This window comes from Carica papaya, chromosome 2 (assembly GCF_054855325.1).
Source record: "Carica papaya isolate Zhongbai chromosome 2, ASM5485532v1, whole genome shotgun sequence".
In the NCBI taxonomy this organism is placed as follows: domain Eukaryota; kingdom Viridiplantae; phylum Streptophyta; class Magnoliopsida; order Brassicales; family Caricaceae; genus Carica; species Carica papaya.
In genome coordinates, this window is record NC_142310.1 from 35,074,487 (window position 1) to 35,090,381 (window position 15,895).

General features: G+C 32.6%; 1 protein-coding gene across 4 annotated transcripts; it reads right to left on the reverse strand.

Annotated features, from left to right (window-relative positions):
• Positions 1-6,147: 6,147 nt before the first annotated feature.
• Positions 6,148-13,636, reverse strand: FKGP (L-fucokinase/GDP-L-fucose pyrophosphorylase). 4 transcript variants are annotated; one of them, XM_088214362.1, is made up of 8 exons: positions 12,970-13,635; positions 12,230-12,518; positions 11,078-11,442; positions 10,573-10,699; positions 9,459-10,472; positions 8,508-9,241; positions 7,878-8,272; positions 6,148-6,280 (listed from the first exon to the last, which is right to left on the reverse strand). In XM_088214362.1, the coding sequence occupies exons 1-8, from the start codon at positions 13,315-13,317 to the stop codon at positions 6,274-6,276; spliced, it is 3,279 nt and encodes a 1,092-aa protein (XP_088070488.1). In that variant the 5' UTR covers positions 13,318-13,635; the 3' UTR covers positions 6,148-6,273. The 4 variants fall into 4 exon arrangements, 3 of the variants coding, with proteins under 3 accessions (XP_088070488.1, XP_088070487.1, XP_021889739.1); XM_088214361.1 differs by lacking the exon at positions 6,148-6,280 and adding an exon at positions 6,508-6,682; XM_022034047.2 differs by lacking the exon at positions 6,148-6,280 and having other exon boundaries at positions 7,676-8,272; positions 12,970-13,634.
• Positions 13,637-15,895: the final 2,259 nt, after the last annotated feature.

A 15,895-nucleotide genomic window follows, 5' to 3' on the forward strand; every position in this document is an offset into this window, starting at 1 on the left:
AACAGCAAAAAATAATATTTAGAATTAAAAAACTTTGGTAATTGGAGACAAAATCCTCTTTGAGAAAATATTTTGTAAATCAATTGTCACGTTAATTCGGTCAAACTATGAAGAAACAGAATTAAGACATACACACAATATATATATATATATATATATATATATATGCATGTATTTATTATACACGCACTTTTCAACATGGTTATATATATATATATATATATATTATATTATACTATCAATTTGACGGAGTAAATAAGAGAATGGGTCCCTACCACTCACATTCGAAAGTCATGATTTAATTACAAAACCCATGTGGGTAGCATACATATATGCTTATACTTGTAATGATTAATTTTAATAGGTTAATTAGGGATGATTTTATAAGTTGGGTTAATTTTATGATCAACAAACTTAATTATCATATTAATCATCATTATTATGACAAATCACCTTTCTGCTCAGGAGATAATGATGATCAAATACATGTTTATTGGTAATTAGTGACTTAATATCCCACTAATTGTGTTACTTAATCCCCACAATTACACACACACATCTATATATGTACATATACATAATATATGTGTATATCTTAGATGCTCAAACCCTAATTCTAATACGTTTTATTCACTTATTTTATTTTTCTTATTATGTAAAGACTCGTCCAAAAATATTTATACTACCTAAACTTAAAATTCTCATATTTCACGAGTTATCATAATCTAATTTAAACCATTAAATATGAGTAGTCTATATACATATACATATACATATACATACTAGCTATATGTAACTTAAACCATTAATGTATGAGTAGTCTAGATACCTATATGTAATTATTAAAACAAATTTAGACACAACATGTGTAGGTGAATTGGGGAATGTTGACTTATACAAAAATTGATCAACATGGAAAATTTTTCTCATCCACGATGATCATGATCGTGATCATGATCATGAGGATCTTTTTGAAATTTACTAATTTTATAACACAAAATCAATGTTTTGTACAATCACCATCATATAATATAAGGGTATGTGTATGTGTATGTATTCAATCTCTTTATTTATTTATTTTTTTTTTTAAAAAATAATGTTACTAAATCAAATATTATAAATTGATCAGTTAATATTAATATATGATATACTTATAAAATAATAAATTTTATATTTTTAACGAAATTTAAAATTATGGTTTTAAAGTAAAATATCAAAATTTTAATTATATAAAAATAAGATTTGAAAAGTGGAAGGGTATTCACATAACATATGAAATGAGGTCCACCTTGGTAACTAAGTAAAGAGTAGAAGGACTGAAACGTTTCGGTCCATGGTTGGTCAATTTCTAACTAGCAACCTTCTAAAGTAGATATGAACTAATGGCAAACCCCAACCAATTTAATTTCTTTTTCCTTTTTTTTTTTTTTTTGCAAGCCATCAATTTCAACACTTACCCAACCAAAACCACTATGTATATTGTAATTATTATATATTTTTGTTATGTATAATTGATTCTTTTCAAATGGGAAAATCATGAAATGGAAAATAATAATAATTGAAATGAAGTATTCATATATATATATATATATATATATATATATATATACCCATAGTACTAGTATTGAAGACTAGTTTGAAATTTTAAATAATTTGCAAATTTTTTTATGTAATTGTATAATTCTGATACAATTTAAATATTAAAATATATTATCTATTATTTATGTTTATTTATGTATAAAATCATAAAAATTATGATTGTAACCAAGTAAAAAACTATAATGATGTTATAATTTGCTTAATGTAAAATTGAAGTTTTTTTTTTTGTTTTTTGATTTTGATTCTTCTGTTCATAGGAAAAGAAACGAATCTTCAATCCCAATTGTTGTCAACTTGGCCAATATACATACAAAATAATGCATGCCTATATGAAAACACACACACCCACATATACATATATATATATATATGTATATATATACACTAGTAGGGCAGGCAAATGATGCTATAATATTTGTGTCATTCTGTGGAACATGACAAATTGAAGGTGGGGTTTCATCTAGATGGAAAAGCTGAGTTTATGACAAATCAAATACCAAGAAATTGGATGTCTTTCAACTCAAAAGAGAGAGAAAAAAAAAAGAAATTAAAGTGCTATGGCTCATGGAAATTGGGTATGGCCAAACAGGGCCAAAGCCCTATTTAGGCTTGTGTGCTTGTCAAATGGGGTCAACATTACAAACCCAAACAGTTTTCACCACTACAATTTATACATCTACATATTATTTTGTGATCATATGGTGAATAATGTATGTTATCATCATTCACTCATACACCCACTTATACTTATGTGTGTGTGTGTGTGTGTGTGATTATATATATATATTTACATATATGCCATAGAATTATATATACAATTAAAAATTAAAAAAAAAAGGAATTGGGAAGTGACTAGTTTCTATAATTGGTGAAATGGGTTGGGTTTGAAGAGAGTTAATATTCTCCTTGTTTTGGAGAGCAATGGAGATTGTTGGTAATAAAAGTGGTTGCTAATTAATTAAGGATTAAAATGCCATTCTTGTCAAGATTCATATATATATATATATATATATTTATTTATTTTTTAATAATAAATTAAGGAAGTGGTTTGGTGAAAATATTTTATTAATTTTATTTACTTAAATGTAATAATATAATAATATTCGAACAATAAATATAATTTATATCTTAAAATTACCCATGAAACTAGATGATAATGTAGTCATATTCAAGACCCATATATAAATTCTTTATAGTATGAGATATATTAACTAATTAATAAAAAAAATAAAAAAGATTCCACCACATAAAGTGAAAATAGAAGTGCTCTCATTTTATCATAGTTTCTAATGAAAAAAAAAAAGAAGAAGGTAGCTTAAAGAGTTATATGTAATATTTTTTTAGGTAGAAAATGTATATATTTTTTAATTAAGTAATATATATATATATTAATTTATAATACAATACAAATAATCTCTAAATAACGATGTACGTAGAAATACAAATTCGTTCAAACTCATGATATTTTGTAAATTAAAAAATGTATCAACTATTAAATTAAATATTAATTGATTATACATGATATTTATGATCATTTATTGTATATTTTAATTACTTATCTTTTCTTTCTAAATGATTAAATATTTTTATCAGTAACTTAGTCAATATTCGTGACAGTCATATGTGATTAAAAAAGTTATTTTATCGGGGTCTAAAAAAGTACAATATGACTTGAGAATGATTCTTGTTAATTCATGTAATTTTTTGTTGGGAAAGAACTCTTTGAGAGAGTTTTATCTTTACATGAATTTTAAAAATCATAAACACCCTAATTTTAGATATATAACTCAATATAACAAGATGCTTATTATTCGTTTTTTTTCAAAATATAAAATTTGGTATAAATATTTGTAACCTTATTGAGTAATTTATTATTATTGGACTAAAGCTTGTCACGCTCAGAGCGGCTTCTTATGTTTGGATCTTGAGCGGGTAATCGTATGTCATTTCTAGAATTGATTTATTAATGGGTTTGAGTCGTTAAGAGTAAAAAAATTTATAAATTAGCCTACTTAAGTCAAGAGCTTGAACTTTATATATTTATCTTTTCGAGGTATATGGATAATGATCTTATTACGATGTTTCTCTTAAAATAAGTATCCTGAGATACAGAAAAATGAGTTTTTGAAACTTAGTATTTCTTTATCGGGAAAATCAGTACTTGTTTCGTTACTAATCTTCATTTAAAAGTGGCATAAGAGATGGATCAATAATTTTGTAGTACTTGGTGCTTCTTTTTTAAGACTAGGAGTAATAATAATACCGTAGCCATCCTCTAAATTGAGCATCCTAAGAAATGGAATAATGATCTCTTAAAGCTTGCTACATTTTTTTTTTTATTTCGAGCATACCACGATTTTGATTGATGATTTACTTTTAAAGCTTTGTTCGTGTCTTTAGATATTAAAGTCATTGCCCAATTTTTTTTTTTTTTTTAAAAAAATATATATTTTAAGAAATTGATAATTAATAATTGATTTTTTGATACTTAATATATATCTATACGAGATTAATAATTATATGATTAAATCTTATTTAAACTAAATATTTCAAGAGATGAATTAATAATTTTACAATGAAATCTTGAACCAAATAATTTAATATGGAAAACATAGTCTTAATATATAAAAATTTAAGAGGACACTTTTATGGATTAAAGAACTAAGTTACACATAAAACAAGTAGTTGCATGTAGCATTTGAATTTGACTAGCTACACAAAGCATATATATATATATATATACACACACACACACACACATACATAATCAAGCTAAACATGTCAATGATAGATGGCACATTCACTTTCGGTTTTATATAAAATCTTATACATATATATATATATATGTGTGTGTGTATATTATATTCGTACATGTCCTGAGCACTGTAAGATTCGAAGACAGAGAGAGGATGAAAGGTCAATGTCGAACAATAACGTGGGCTAATTTGCAGCCAAATTTTGGTGGGGTTTGAAAAATACTGATGGAGAATTAGAGGGATGGATTGGCAAAATTATACCCTTCAGAGATAAGGTATAACGTCCTTTTCATCTTTCTCATGACTGTAAAATTAAAAGCCTCATCTCATCTTCAAATAATTTAAACTTTAACGGGATCACACTTAACATCTTGGGCCTTTATTTGTGATACACATATATATATATATATATATATCACATTTGATACACATATAGTGTATATATAGGTGACAGTAATATAATTTTATGAGGACATGGGTTTGATTAGAGGTTAGGAAGATGAGAAATTTGCACTTTGAAAATCATGCGGGAATATATTTCCTTCTCTCTTTCTCTATACATCCATGTATATATATATAGTATTGGGTTTGCTTTTGAATTAAGTGCAAACATAAAAATGATAGAGCAGTGGGTTAGATTTGGATTGAATTTTGTGTAATTCAAAATTAATATATATATATATATATATATATATAATTTGGAAGGGATTATCTAATTTATATAAATTTATTTTTTTATTATTTTTTCAATAAAATTTATATTTCTTAAAATATATTTACAGGTAAATTTACATATTTATTTCCAACATAATCTAAACAGAGTTGGAATTGTTTATGAAAAGACTAGATTTAGTATCAACCTTAAAAAACTCATTACTGATAACTAATGATGATCCATTTGATACATATACATATACATATATATATATATATATATATGCATTTATGTGTATATGTATGTAACCCACATGAGAAGTGACATATATGAGCTGCTTGGATATGGTTGTATTAATTAATGGTGACTATAAAGAGTGGAAATCATGGTGGATTCCTATGATGCATATAGATGGTATAAGAGGATGTGGAAGTGGCCGTGCATGGCTCAAAACTAATCTCATCGTAAATCACAATCAACCCACCTTTCCTGGTCTAGCTACTTCTCAAACTGAAACACAGTGAGCTAAGGGAAATATATATATACATATATACACACACACACACACACACACACAAAAGTAATGGAAGAAAACAATAAAATGGGCTGAAACTGCATATAGATGATTCACAATGGACAACAAAAAGTAGTATATTCATGGTAGTTTAAGAAGCAAACGTCAGAGTTCAGACAATCAATACACAATGGACATACATAGTGCTATGTGGGTGTGTCTGTCTATGTATATATACACACATATATATATATATGCAATAGGACAAGCCTCTGATTATAGTATATATGCAACGATCTATACTGGGTAAATAAGACTAATGGAAGATTGCAAGTAGGGCTTGGGATTTCTTCTCATAAGAAAAACCCTTTGACATTGAATCATCTGCAGACCAAACAAAGATGCCATGGAGTTCTTTTCTACTCTTGAGCCTATTGCAGGCAGTGAAAAAACCATTTTCCGGCGACAATCCTCCGCTGCCATCGCTAATAAAGCTCACCAAAACTTTACCTCCATGATAATTCGAGCTCTGAGTTGTGAAGTAATCCATAAATTGATCCACCGTCGTGCTCTTATCATAAGCGTAAAACTGGAAATTTACATAGTCAATAAGGTGACTGTATTTTTTCCACAAGGCCAAGTAATGACTTTGTACTTGGTCATCATCAAATGGAGCAATTGAGGCAAATTGGATCACTCCATTGCTCTTTAGGGTTGATATGAGTTGTCCTATGCAGTCTGCAAAAGTTTCAGGATCTGCATCGAAGTGTTCGTAATCAATATCAATTCCATCAAGGTTGTAGTTATTAATGATTCTTGTCAGTGAAGAAACTGCATTTGACACCCATGAATCGGTGGAGGAAGGGCTGAAGTAGGCGGAGCCACCAGCCACGCTATCTCCTCCGAGGCTCAAGGCCACTTTGACATTCGAGTTTTGGCTTTTGATTGACGAAACCTGAGATGGGCTGAGGTTGTCCGAGTCCCAGAAGATGTTGAATTTGCCATTTGTTGGAGATGGTGAGCTCGAGGTGTCATAGTCTATGGCGAAGGAGAGGATGAAATGAAATTTGCAATTAGGGTTTATCGGTACATCTGTGAATCGGATGTTGTTGAATTCAGCTCCTATGTATTCTCTGAAGAGATTTGAGTTTGCTGGGGCTGATTTAACAGGTGAATTGAATGTGAAAAAAACTTGAAGAATAAGAATGACAATGAAACTTTTTCTGGGTTCCATTGCTATATGCAGGAGTAGGTTTCTGGTGTAGCTATTGATTCTGGATGAATGGATTCTGTAACTGAATGCCATTATATATAGAACCCAAAACTAAAATCACATTCAAATTGAATATTTTATTCAAACAAATGATCTATAAGAATCAATCAATTAATTAATAATAAGATTGAGCACCGTAGCAGTTATGGTTTTTGAGACCATTATTCTGCTTCCTTGCAAATAGTACAAGACCACTGTTGCCGCGTTGTCTTCTACTATAATCAAAGAGGAAGCTTAATTTGGACGCTAGAGCTTGATGGGTACTAGTACTTATAGGTATATATATTATTTGTGAATTGCTTAAAAAACTGTTCCTTGCATTTTGTTTAACTATTTTTTTAGTCTAGGCTCTTGCTTTCTTCTTCTCTGTAGATAAATTGACTTTTCTCTAAAGGATGAAAGTTGTTCCCGCGACCAAGATTTGTTGAAATAATTTAAGATATAGATTTTTTTGAAAGCTACAGCCAAGATAAGAGAAAATTTTGATGTCTGTCCATAAATAGATCCTATAAAGACAGATATAGGAGTCAATAGCTTTGAGTTACACATAATTTTTACCACAAAGATTACTTCTAAGCTTTTCCAGGATAAATGAACTTCAAAGTTAACTTGATTTCTAGATCGTAAACCAGAGCAGGGCTGGATAACCTATCTTATTTACACATAATCCTATAACTAATAAGGTAGACAGACGTGTTAGGTTCAAGTCACTCGTTATTAATAATTTAAAATTTTATTAGATCAGTAGTACTTGAATTTCAGCTACTTGTTTCTAAGCAGATCAATGAACATAAACGTTCAATAGAGGCATCACAATCCAAGAACTAAATCAGAACAGCCACAATTTGAGGGTAGCCAAGGGAAATGCACTAGAGAGGTCATGCAACTGAACTTTATTAAATATCAAATATTAATACACAACTTAAGTTTCTAACCCCTTTTATGTATTCATACAAGAACATGGTAGCAACATAATATGTGTGACCATGAATATCTATAGGGTATGTCAAACAATAATGAACTACTTTACTGTAAAGAATAACAGACTAGTAGTGTGGTTTTCTATAACATGTGATTTACCTTTCCAAGGATATGTTCCAGTTGTAGACTTTCACATCTAAATCCGAATTGTGTTCTAATTTGTGTCTTAACTCTGTGGCACTGTCAGCATCCTTGGCAAGTAACAAAGCGAAGCCTCCACCACCAGCACCTACAAGTTTGTAACCGCAGCAGAAAGGATCAACAAATGAGAAGAGCTTATCAACAAATTGATTGCTGCAGTAAGGGTCAAGTTCCTGATGCAATCTCCAAGCCTCCAACATAATTTCTCCCAATTCATCCAAGTCGCAGTTCATTAGAGCTTCCCTCCCAAGCTTTGCCAGTTCAGCAAGACGCTTGATGCTAGAGACAAGAAGGTTATCCCGCCGAAGATATCTCTTTACAACCTTCTGTAGGACTTGATGTGCAAGTCGAACCTGCAAAAGAAATAATAGAACAAGCTGAAGCATAGAATTTCACAAAATCAGTTGGTTATAGTGAGTATCCTGTGCATGTCTTGTATCTTTCTATTAGAATGAAGACGAATAATGGGTGTTACTTAATGCAAACCTGAATCTTGTGACCGCAAGATGTCAGTGTGTGTTCTATGAAAAGTTAAATGCCAGCTTCTTGCAGGCTTCTATTCCATTATGCATGCATGGAAACACTTACTTGTCCAGTAAAAACCACAAGCAATCTCCGCTGCAACTCTGATACCAATTGAAAAGAAGGCAACAAGGGGGTGACTTGGAGCCGCAACGGTATTCCAGGAAAACTTGCTGTAAATTTGATCCCAGGGTATAATCCACCAATCTGATCCTGCCAGCCCCCTCCCGTCCCCATGAGCTGCTCTAAGACCAAAACAAGTCGGGCAACATTTTCATTACTTTGATCTCCATCAGTTATCTGGAGAAGTGCTTTCACAACAGCAGCTGCTAAGATGCTAGAAGTCCCAAGTCCACTACCCCGTGGAACATTGGCCCATGTCCTAATGTGCAAGCCCATGGTTTCTAGAAAGCTTCCGGAAACAATTCCTGTCACCAGCAATGCAGATTTTACAAGGCGAAATGGATCATTGACGTCAAAGGGAGTAGCAATAAAGGTGACATCTCCAATATACACTTTGTTTCCAGCATCATCTGTAATCAATACTCCATTTTCTTTCCTTGTCTCTATGATAGTGCCAATTGGAAGGGAACCTTCCAGGTTAATTGCCATATTCAGAACACTACCAGCACGCTCTAGGCTCCATGGGGGAGTATCACTCCAACCCCCTACAAAGTCCACCCGGACTGGTAGCTCCACCTTCACCTTTCTTGGATGAAAAGATCTATCCACACAATCATTGTTGTTATCATTCTGACATGCTATAACGGTCTTTCCATCAGAAGACATCAAGAGATGCTCTACAGAAGAAAAGAATTTGCATCATTAATGAGTCTTTGGAAAATCAAAACTCACATAAAAGCTCCAAAACGGCTGTACAATTAACACAATGGATAAATTCGCATTAAAATGGATTTCCTAAGAGTTATTGATTGGTTATTTATTATTGTGTCAAATTTCTTTTTCTATTATACCGGTTACTAGGATATAAATATTATCAAGATTATCTGGTTATACCTCTAAAACCGTATCTCACTGCTGAAGCTGTTTCATCAGCAACAGCAGCCCAAACCTTGTGCTCCAACTCACAAGCTCTTGTTTCATCTCTGCATGCTCGATGAAGATCAACTTCTACCTGATATGCCCGACTTTTGGGCAGAATTTTAGGGTTCTGCTCATGAAGTTTGGGACATAATGCTAGAAGGTCCTTGCATATTTCAACTCCTATGAGTTCTTTCTGAAGAATCTCTTCACACAATTGGGATAAATTGCGGCCAAGCATGCCGTAGTTAACACAAGCTTTAGCAATTCCAGCAGCAAGATCGCCTTGATGATTACTTAAACCGATACACATTTTAGGAAAGTCAATTGATCTATGCAACTCCTCCAAACTGACACGGTCAGAACTTTTCCATAAATGAAGCAAGTCCTTGGTTTTCTGGTCACTCAAGCCCATTAACCATTTTGCTAAATTTAGCATTTCAAAGTAATCAAGAACAGGATATACTTTTGCATTCCATAAGCACTTCTCCTGACGACCATTGAACCTCCACAAGTCACTTTCCTGAATGCCTAAATCACACAAAACCTTCTCCCAGGGTTTCCCACAGAAAGTCCCATCTCTTGAGAGTGAATTCTTTGGGTTATCATGGATTCCACAGTACACTAAGACCCTTTTAGTGCATCCTACTAACGGAACTTCCCATAGACAATGCCGATCCGGAAGCATGAACCAAAATAAATTTTCTACAGTCGTGTCATTATCTTCAGGGACATTAACTCCAACAACTATTGATTGGGAACCAATTTGCATTCCATCAGAAATGGACGAATCATATATAAGAGAATCTTCCCCAATTGACACTCCTGGTGCAATCTTGCTGGAAAGAATAACAGCAGATGCTGCAATGTCAGATACAGTAGTAGCTGGGATGGAACACAAGTGTCTTCGACCTACAATTCCTGAACCAGCCCCACTGAGGTGTTCTAGAACTTCACTTGAGGTTCCAAAATGTAAGAATAGTAAATCATCTGTGAGAATATAATTTAGTGAGAGTAAGATAATCTAGTAAAAATAAAACAACGAAAGAGATAATAAAGTTTTGGTTCTTCCAGACAATGATTAACATACAAGCACAATAGGTGGACATCCTCTGTTTTCCAAGTTTGCTAATCAAATCTTTTCCCAAAGGCCGAAGGCACAACCAGTCATGTTTTGCGGGCACCCAAGCTGCAACTAGATCTTCGTATAAACTCATCTGCAAAAAGTTAAACCATTTTTATTTAAAATGTAGTGAATTATAGCATTTCATGGTTTCATAGAAACCTTGTCTTAAATAGCCAGCAGACAAACTTCTAGGAACAAGCAAAGGAGTTTTCTTTGGAGAGGTTTCCTTCTTTCATTTTTTTTTTCACCCTTTACTTTTCTATATATCAAATTAATCAATAATTTGGATAATCTCTATGCTCTCTTTCTCTAATTTTTTTAAACGTAGAATTTCCAACACTGAGCTGATTTGCAATCAAATTGTGAGCAGAGCTTCAAGTCCTGTGCCTCCAGCATAAGGAAAAAGGTATAGCCTATTAAGAATGACCATTCTTATATATTTTGATTGGAGCCAAAGAAAGTAACTTGCCTCTTTTTTATTCTTCAGAAGTTCCAAAATCATTGGTTGACACGAACATGCAAGGGTGACAAGATCTAGCCATGCTTTGCCTCTAACTGCAATTATTCCAGTATCAAGCAATGTTCTGCCATCATCTAAGATTGCACCACTACTAACAAGTTCCTCTATACTAGGTTTCTGAAGCAGATTGTCAACCAAACTGACTGTATAATTTTCACCAAGGATCTGAGCTTTTGATGCTACTATAACCCCATGGTTAGAAGCTATGTCAAGGGTGATTGGGACAGTGATAATGCAAGATGTGTCCTCTGGAAGAACCATGCTGGAGGCATCAAAACATGGAAGAACATCTCCAGTCATGATGAATATTCCACCTGGAAGGATTCAGATTCCTTAAGCATCCAAAAATATGGGAAAACACTGTCTGTCATTATAGAATGGTCCTAGAACAGATGTACAATTTGGTCAGAGAAATGTGACTCAAATGAATAATAATCTTAGATAAATGACTCTAAGCAATTCCATGCAGAACCAATTATACTCAGATTTCTCTAAATTTGAACAGAAAGTTAATGCAGCAAAAGATAAGATCAAGGAAAGTAAAATGTTGACCTACGAATTCCAGGACAGAAACTTCTTCAGTGAAATTTAGATGAATATTTGTCCAATGTGACTAAGAGACAACATCTGATTCAAAAGAGTTAATTCAATGGAATAGGAGTAAGAATATAGTAAAATTGGGACAAATTTGGAATTAAAAGAATAGTATTGTTATGTTATTCTCAATTCAGGTTGGATAAATTCAATTTTTCCTTCGCTAAGTAAGAATCTAAAATCCATTTTCATGGAATTCTAGGTAGTATTGGAATTGGTCCAATTGTGAACCAAGAATGATGACATTATCCCTTTCTACACATCAAGAATACTTTAGTAACCATAATTAAAGGAGTAGGATTGGAATAGAATCGAAGATAGCCTAACGCCCAGATGGTAATAGCTCAAAGTTCACAGCACGCAGTTCATTGGACACTGTATGAGACATTGAAATGCTTCTAGAATAATTACTTTAAAAATTTCACAAAAAAGCCTCTTTTTAATGGATAATAATGTATAAGTAGCTATATATTATTTCATTTAACATAAACAAGCAGGACAGATAACCTTCATTTCCAAAAGATTGTCTTGCACATGAAGCAATTGCAAGAATATGGTCAAAAAGCAGTGGAACTGGCCCATCAGGGTCATCTGCTGCTAGATATGGGAGTGGCAGGAATACTTTCCCCATAGGGTTCGCCCATGGAACCCTTTTAGAGTCACCTCCAGCATGAAGCATTAGTATATGCTTTTTGGCCACGAGGTTAACCACCGGTAACAGAGCATTCCCATTACTTGACCTGGAACTATCATCTGGCAAAGAAGATCCAAAACTGCAGCTTCTCGTAACCGTCACCTGTTGATCACATCCCCATCATCAAATCAAGCAACTAACAGATTAGTTCAATTTGATATTTATATTTGTTATCATCCAACTATCAAATTATATAGAAATGTACTCATCTTCTAATAATTGAAGGGTAAAAAAACATGAAATTAAAATTTAATCTGATTGTGAAAACAAAGCAAAGAAAAATTTCAAGTAATAACAAATGGCAAATGTAAAGTCAATCATGTGATCATAGGCATCTAAGCAACATCAAGTACTGATCATCTAAACCAGGCTCGTTACTTCTCTTCATAAATAGAAAATTTCAGAAACGTTTCAGGTCTATCACCACCATTTGTCTTAAAAAGGTAGCATTAATCAAAGAAATTCACTTGAGGTAATTCAATATTCTACTAAACCATTTGTCATAGGCAAAATTACACGGACATGTTTAAGCATAAACAGAGACGGAAATTACCTCCTGACCAAGATCGTGCCCGAGCTTCTCATAGTGTCTAGCAAGAGCGTAAATGGCGTTAAGAGTGGCAGCCCCGGACCCGATCCTCTGTCCATCCGGGTCAGGAACAGCGAGGGTGACAGTGGAGTTCGCTATCCGGCCCATCCGCTTCGCCCGCTTGAGCTGCCATTCATACAGTTCGGCTTGCTCAGGACTAGCAGCCGTGAGAATGATAGCGTCCCACGTAGGAACCCTAGCCGGATGCCGCACCGACAGCCTTAAATGGTACCAAGATTTCCGCAGGACAGAGGCGAGGTCAGCTTTCTGCTTCGAGAATCTCCTCTCTCTCCCTGATGACATTTGGCGCATTTTCTCCGCGATGATCCCGCGACGAGTCTAATGGTGATTCGAATCAAAGATTTGAATTCATAACTTAAAGAAAAGCTGCAAATTACAAGGTGGTGCTCCCCGTCGGTGCTTCTAGGGAGTGAGAAAGTTTGAGAGAAAATTAGAGGAGATTATTAGACCGTAGAGAGGGGCCCTGGAAGATGAGGACTGTCAGGAAGATGGCGAGCAGAGTGGGAGCAAACGGAAGGGAATGGACCTATGAGAACGAGAGATTGCCTGGTCGGGGAGACGGGTTGGGGAGCAGAGAGTGCAGTAAAAATGGAAGAAAATATAAAATTCAATAGGATAAAGTGAAATAGAATAGGGAATATTTTCACTATAAGAATTTTTTTAAAAAAAAATGTAATAAAATTTAACGTTTTAATTTTATGTAGGTCTATAGGATCTGGAATCGAACCGCACCGGATCAAAAATTATTATTATTTATTTTTATTTTATTAGTAATATTTTATTTATTTTGATTAATTTATTATCTTGTTAATTTTTTTTTCGGATTGGACACGTGTCAAGATCAAGCAGACGGGGCCCAGTAAAACAAAATTAGTCGACCCAATTTTCCATGTCCAGATCTGTTCACCCCTTGGGCCCACGAAGCCCAAATCAAACCGAGATGGGCCGCCTAGGCGGTTATTCAATCCAAATCAAAATTACAAAAGTTGAAAAATTAAAATATATATATATTATAATATAAAAATCAAAGTACAGGGCATTAAATTATAAAAAATATATATATATTAATTAAATAATTAATGAAGAAACTGTGGGACCCGAGTTATGATGATCTGGTAGTTCGGCAATCCTTGTGATAGTGGACCCCACAAAGTAACAGTTCCAGTTATGGAGGTGGAGTGCAGAAAAGTGTTAAATCAAAATAGAAATTGGGAAATTAATTTAAATTAAGTAATTAATTAAATTAATTAATCAGAAATTAAAATGTTCTCTTTACATCGGAGAATTTGTCAGTGAACGGAAGCTTTCTCTTTATTTGTTTTTGCAGTACAAAGAATGAAACGAGTGACGTAAAGCATACGCCGCAAGCACCTGCCTGGAGTACTTCACAAGTAAACAGGTTTATTTATTTACAATTGTTGCTTATATTATTTTTATATACAAATAAGAATATTATTTGACTAGTTTTTTTTTTTTATACATCTACACTAATTTTTTTTGTTTATTTTAAAAATTAATTATTTAAATTTTATTAAAAGATATTTTTTAAGTATATATCATAAAATTTTCAATTTTTTTAATTAAAAATGTGAAGAATTTGACATTTGAAATAAATAAAAAAAATAAAGAACTAAATTATAATAAAAAAACTAACATTAAATTTTAATTTTGTCAAAATATACATCTTTAGCATTATAATTATTTACTTAATTAATTATAAATTTAATCTTAATATTATTATTATTATTTTTTTTTAATAGAAAGACAGAATATAGATATCAGATATATACAATGTTTTGAACGTATAAATAAACTTAATCTCTCTTTATAAAATTTCTATGTATGGTTTGTCAGTTTGGATGCCCACGTAACACATGCATACTGAGAAGCTGCAGGCTTTAGAACAAGTCAAAGTCAAAGCACATCAAGCATGTATATATCTATACATATAATACTTAATTAAATATATAAAGGTTCATCAATTTATATGTATGTATATCTCGAATGAATTAAATATATATATATATCAAACTATTCCTTGTATATTTTTTCTTAATATTTAATAATTAATATTCATATCTTCAAACCTAAATATACAATATGCCTTGAAGTTTCCAACTCAAATAATTTGAAATTTTATTTGATATATGCATATATATACGCAGGTCTAAATAATAGATAAATTTTTTGTTCAAATTTATTATAAAGATAGTGTATTTTTGTAATAACCGGATTCAGAATTTAGCTTCGAAATTAATTTTAAAATTAATAAATTTTTATTTAATATGAAATTAGGAAAAAAAAATAGGTTGAATATGAAATTGAAAATAATTTTTTAAAAGAATAGTGAAAATTTAAGTTTGGATGATATTTTTGAAAAAAAAAATCAGAAATTTGGAGGTCAAAATACAATTAAGAAAAGTACGCTATGTAGGGCCGCTCAGTCAGCAGTCCCGACGAATCGGAGCATGCCGGGTGGCAAGGTACGCTGACTCGGTGTCACGTTGGCAATTTGCGTACCCGTGATCGAACAGCCCAGATGCGTTCCTGCGCTCGTGGACAATCCAGACATGTTTCCTCCTCTGGCGCGATCGGACGGTTGCGATTAAACGTAATGAATGGTTTAGATTCGTTCCCTCTTTAAACACGATCAGACGGTCGAGATCAAATAGTGATGAATGATCTAGATTTATTTCATTTTTAAACGTAATCAGACGATCGAGATCAAACGCGATGAACGGTATAGATTTAAGGGAGAAATTTATAAATATCTCGCATCACACCAAACCCAGACCCTAACCGCCAGTCTTTTGCCAGAGAAGGGAGCTGACCACCGTCCGCCACAGCGCCGAAGCCACTTTTGATCGCC

Coding starts and splice junctions, on each gene's coding strand:
- FKGP (XM_088214361.1), bottom strand. CDS start 13,317: ATGCGCCAAATGTCATCAGGGAGAGAGAGGAGATTCTCGAAGCAGAAA. Junction 10,473..10,572: donor GATGTCCACCTATTGTGCTT/GTATGTTAATCA, acceptor ATATTCTCACAG/ATGATTTACTATTCTTACAT. Junction 9,242..9,458: donor AGTGAGATACGGTTTTAGAG/GTATAACCAGAT, acceptor TTTCTTCTGTAG/AGCATCTCTTGATGTCTTCT.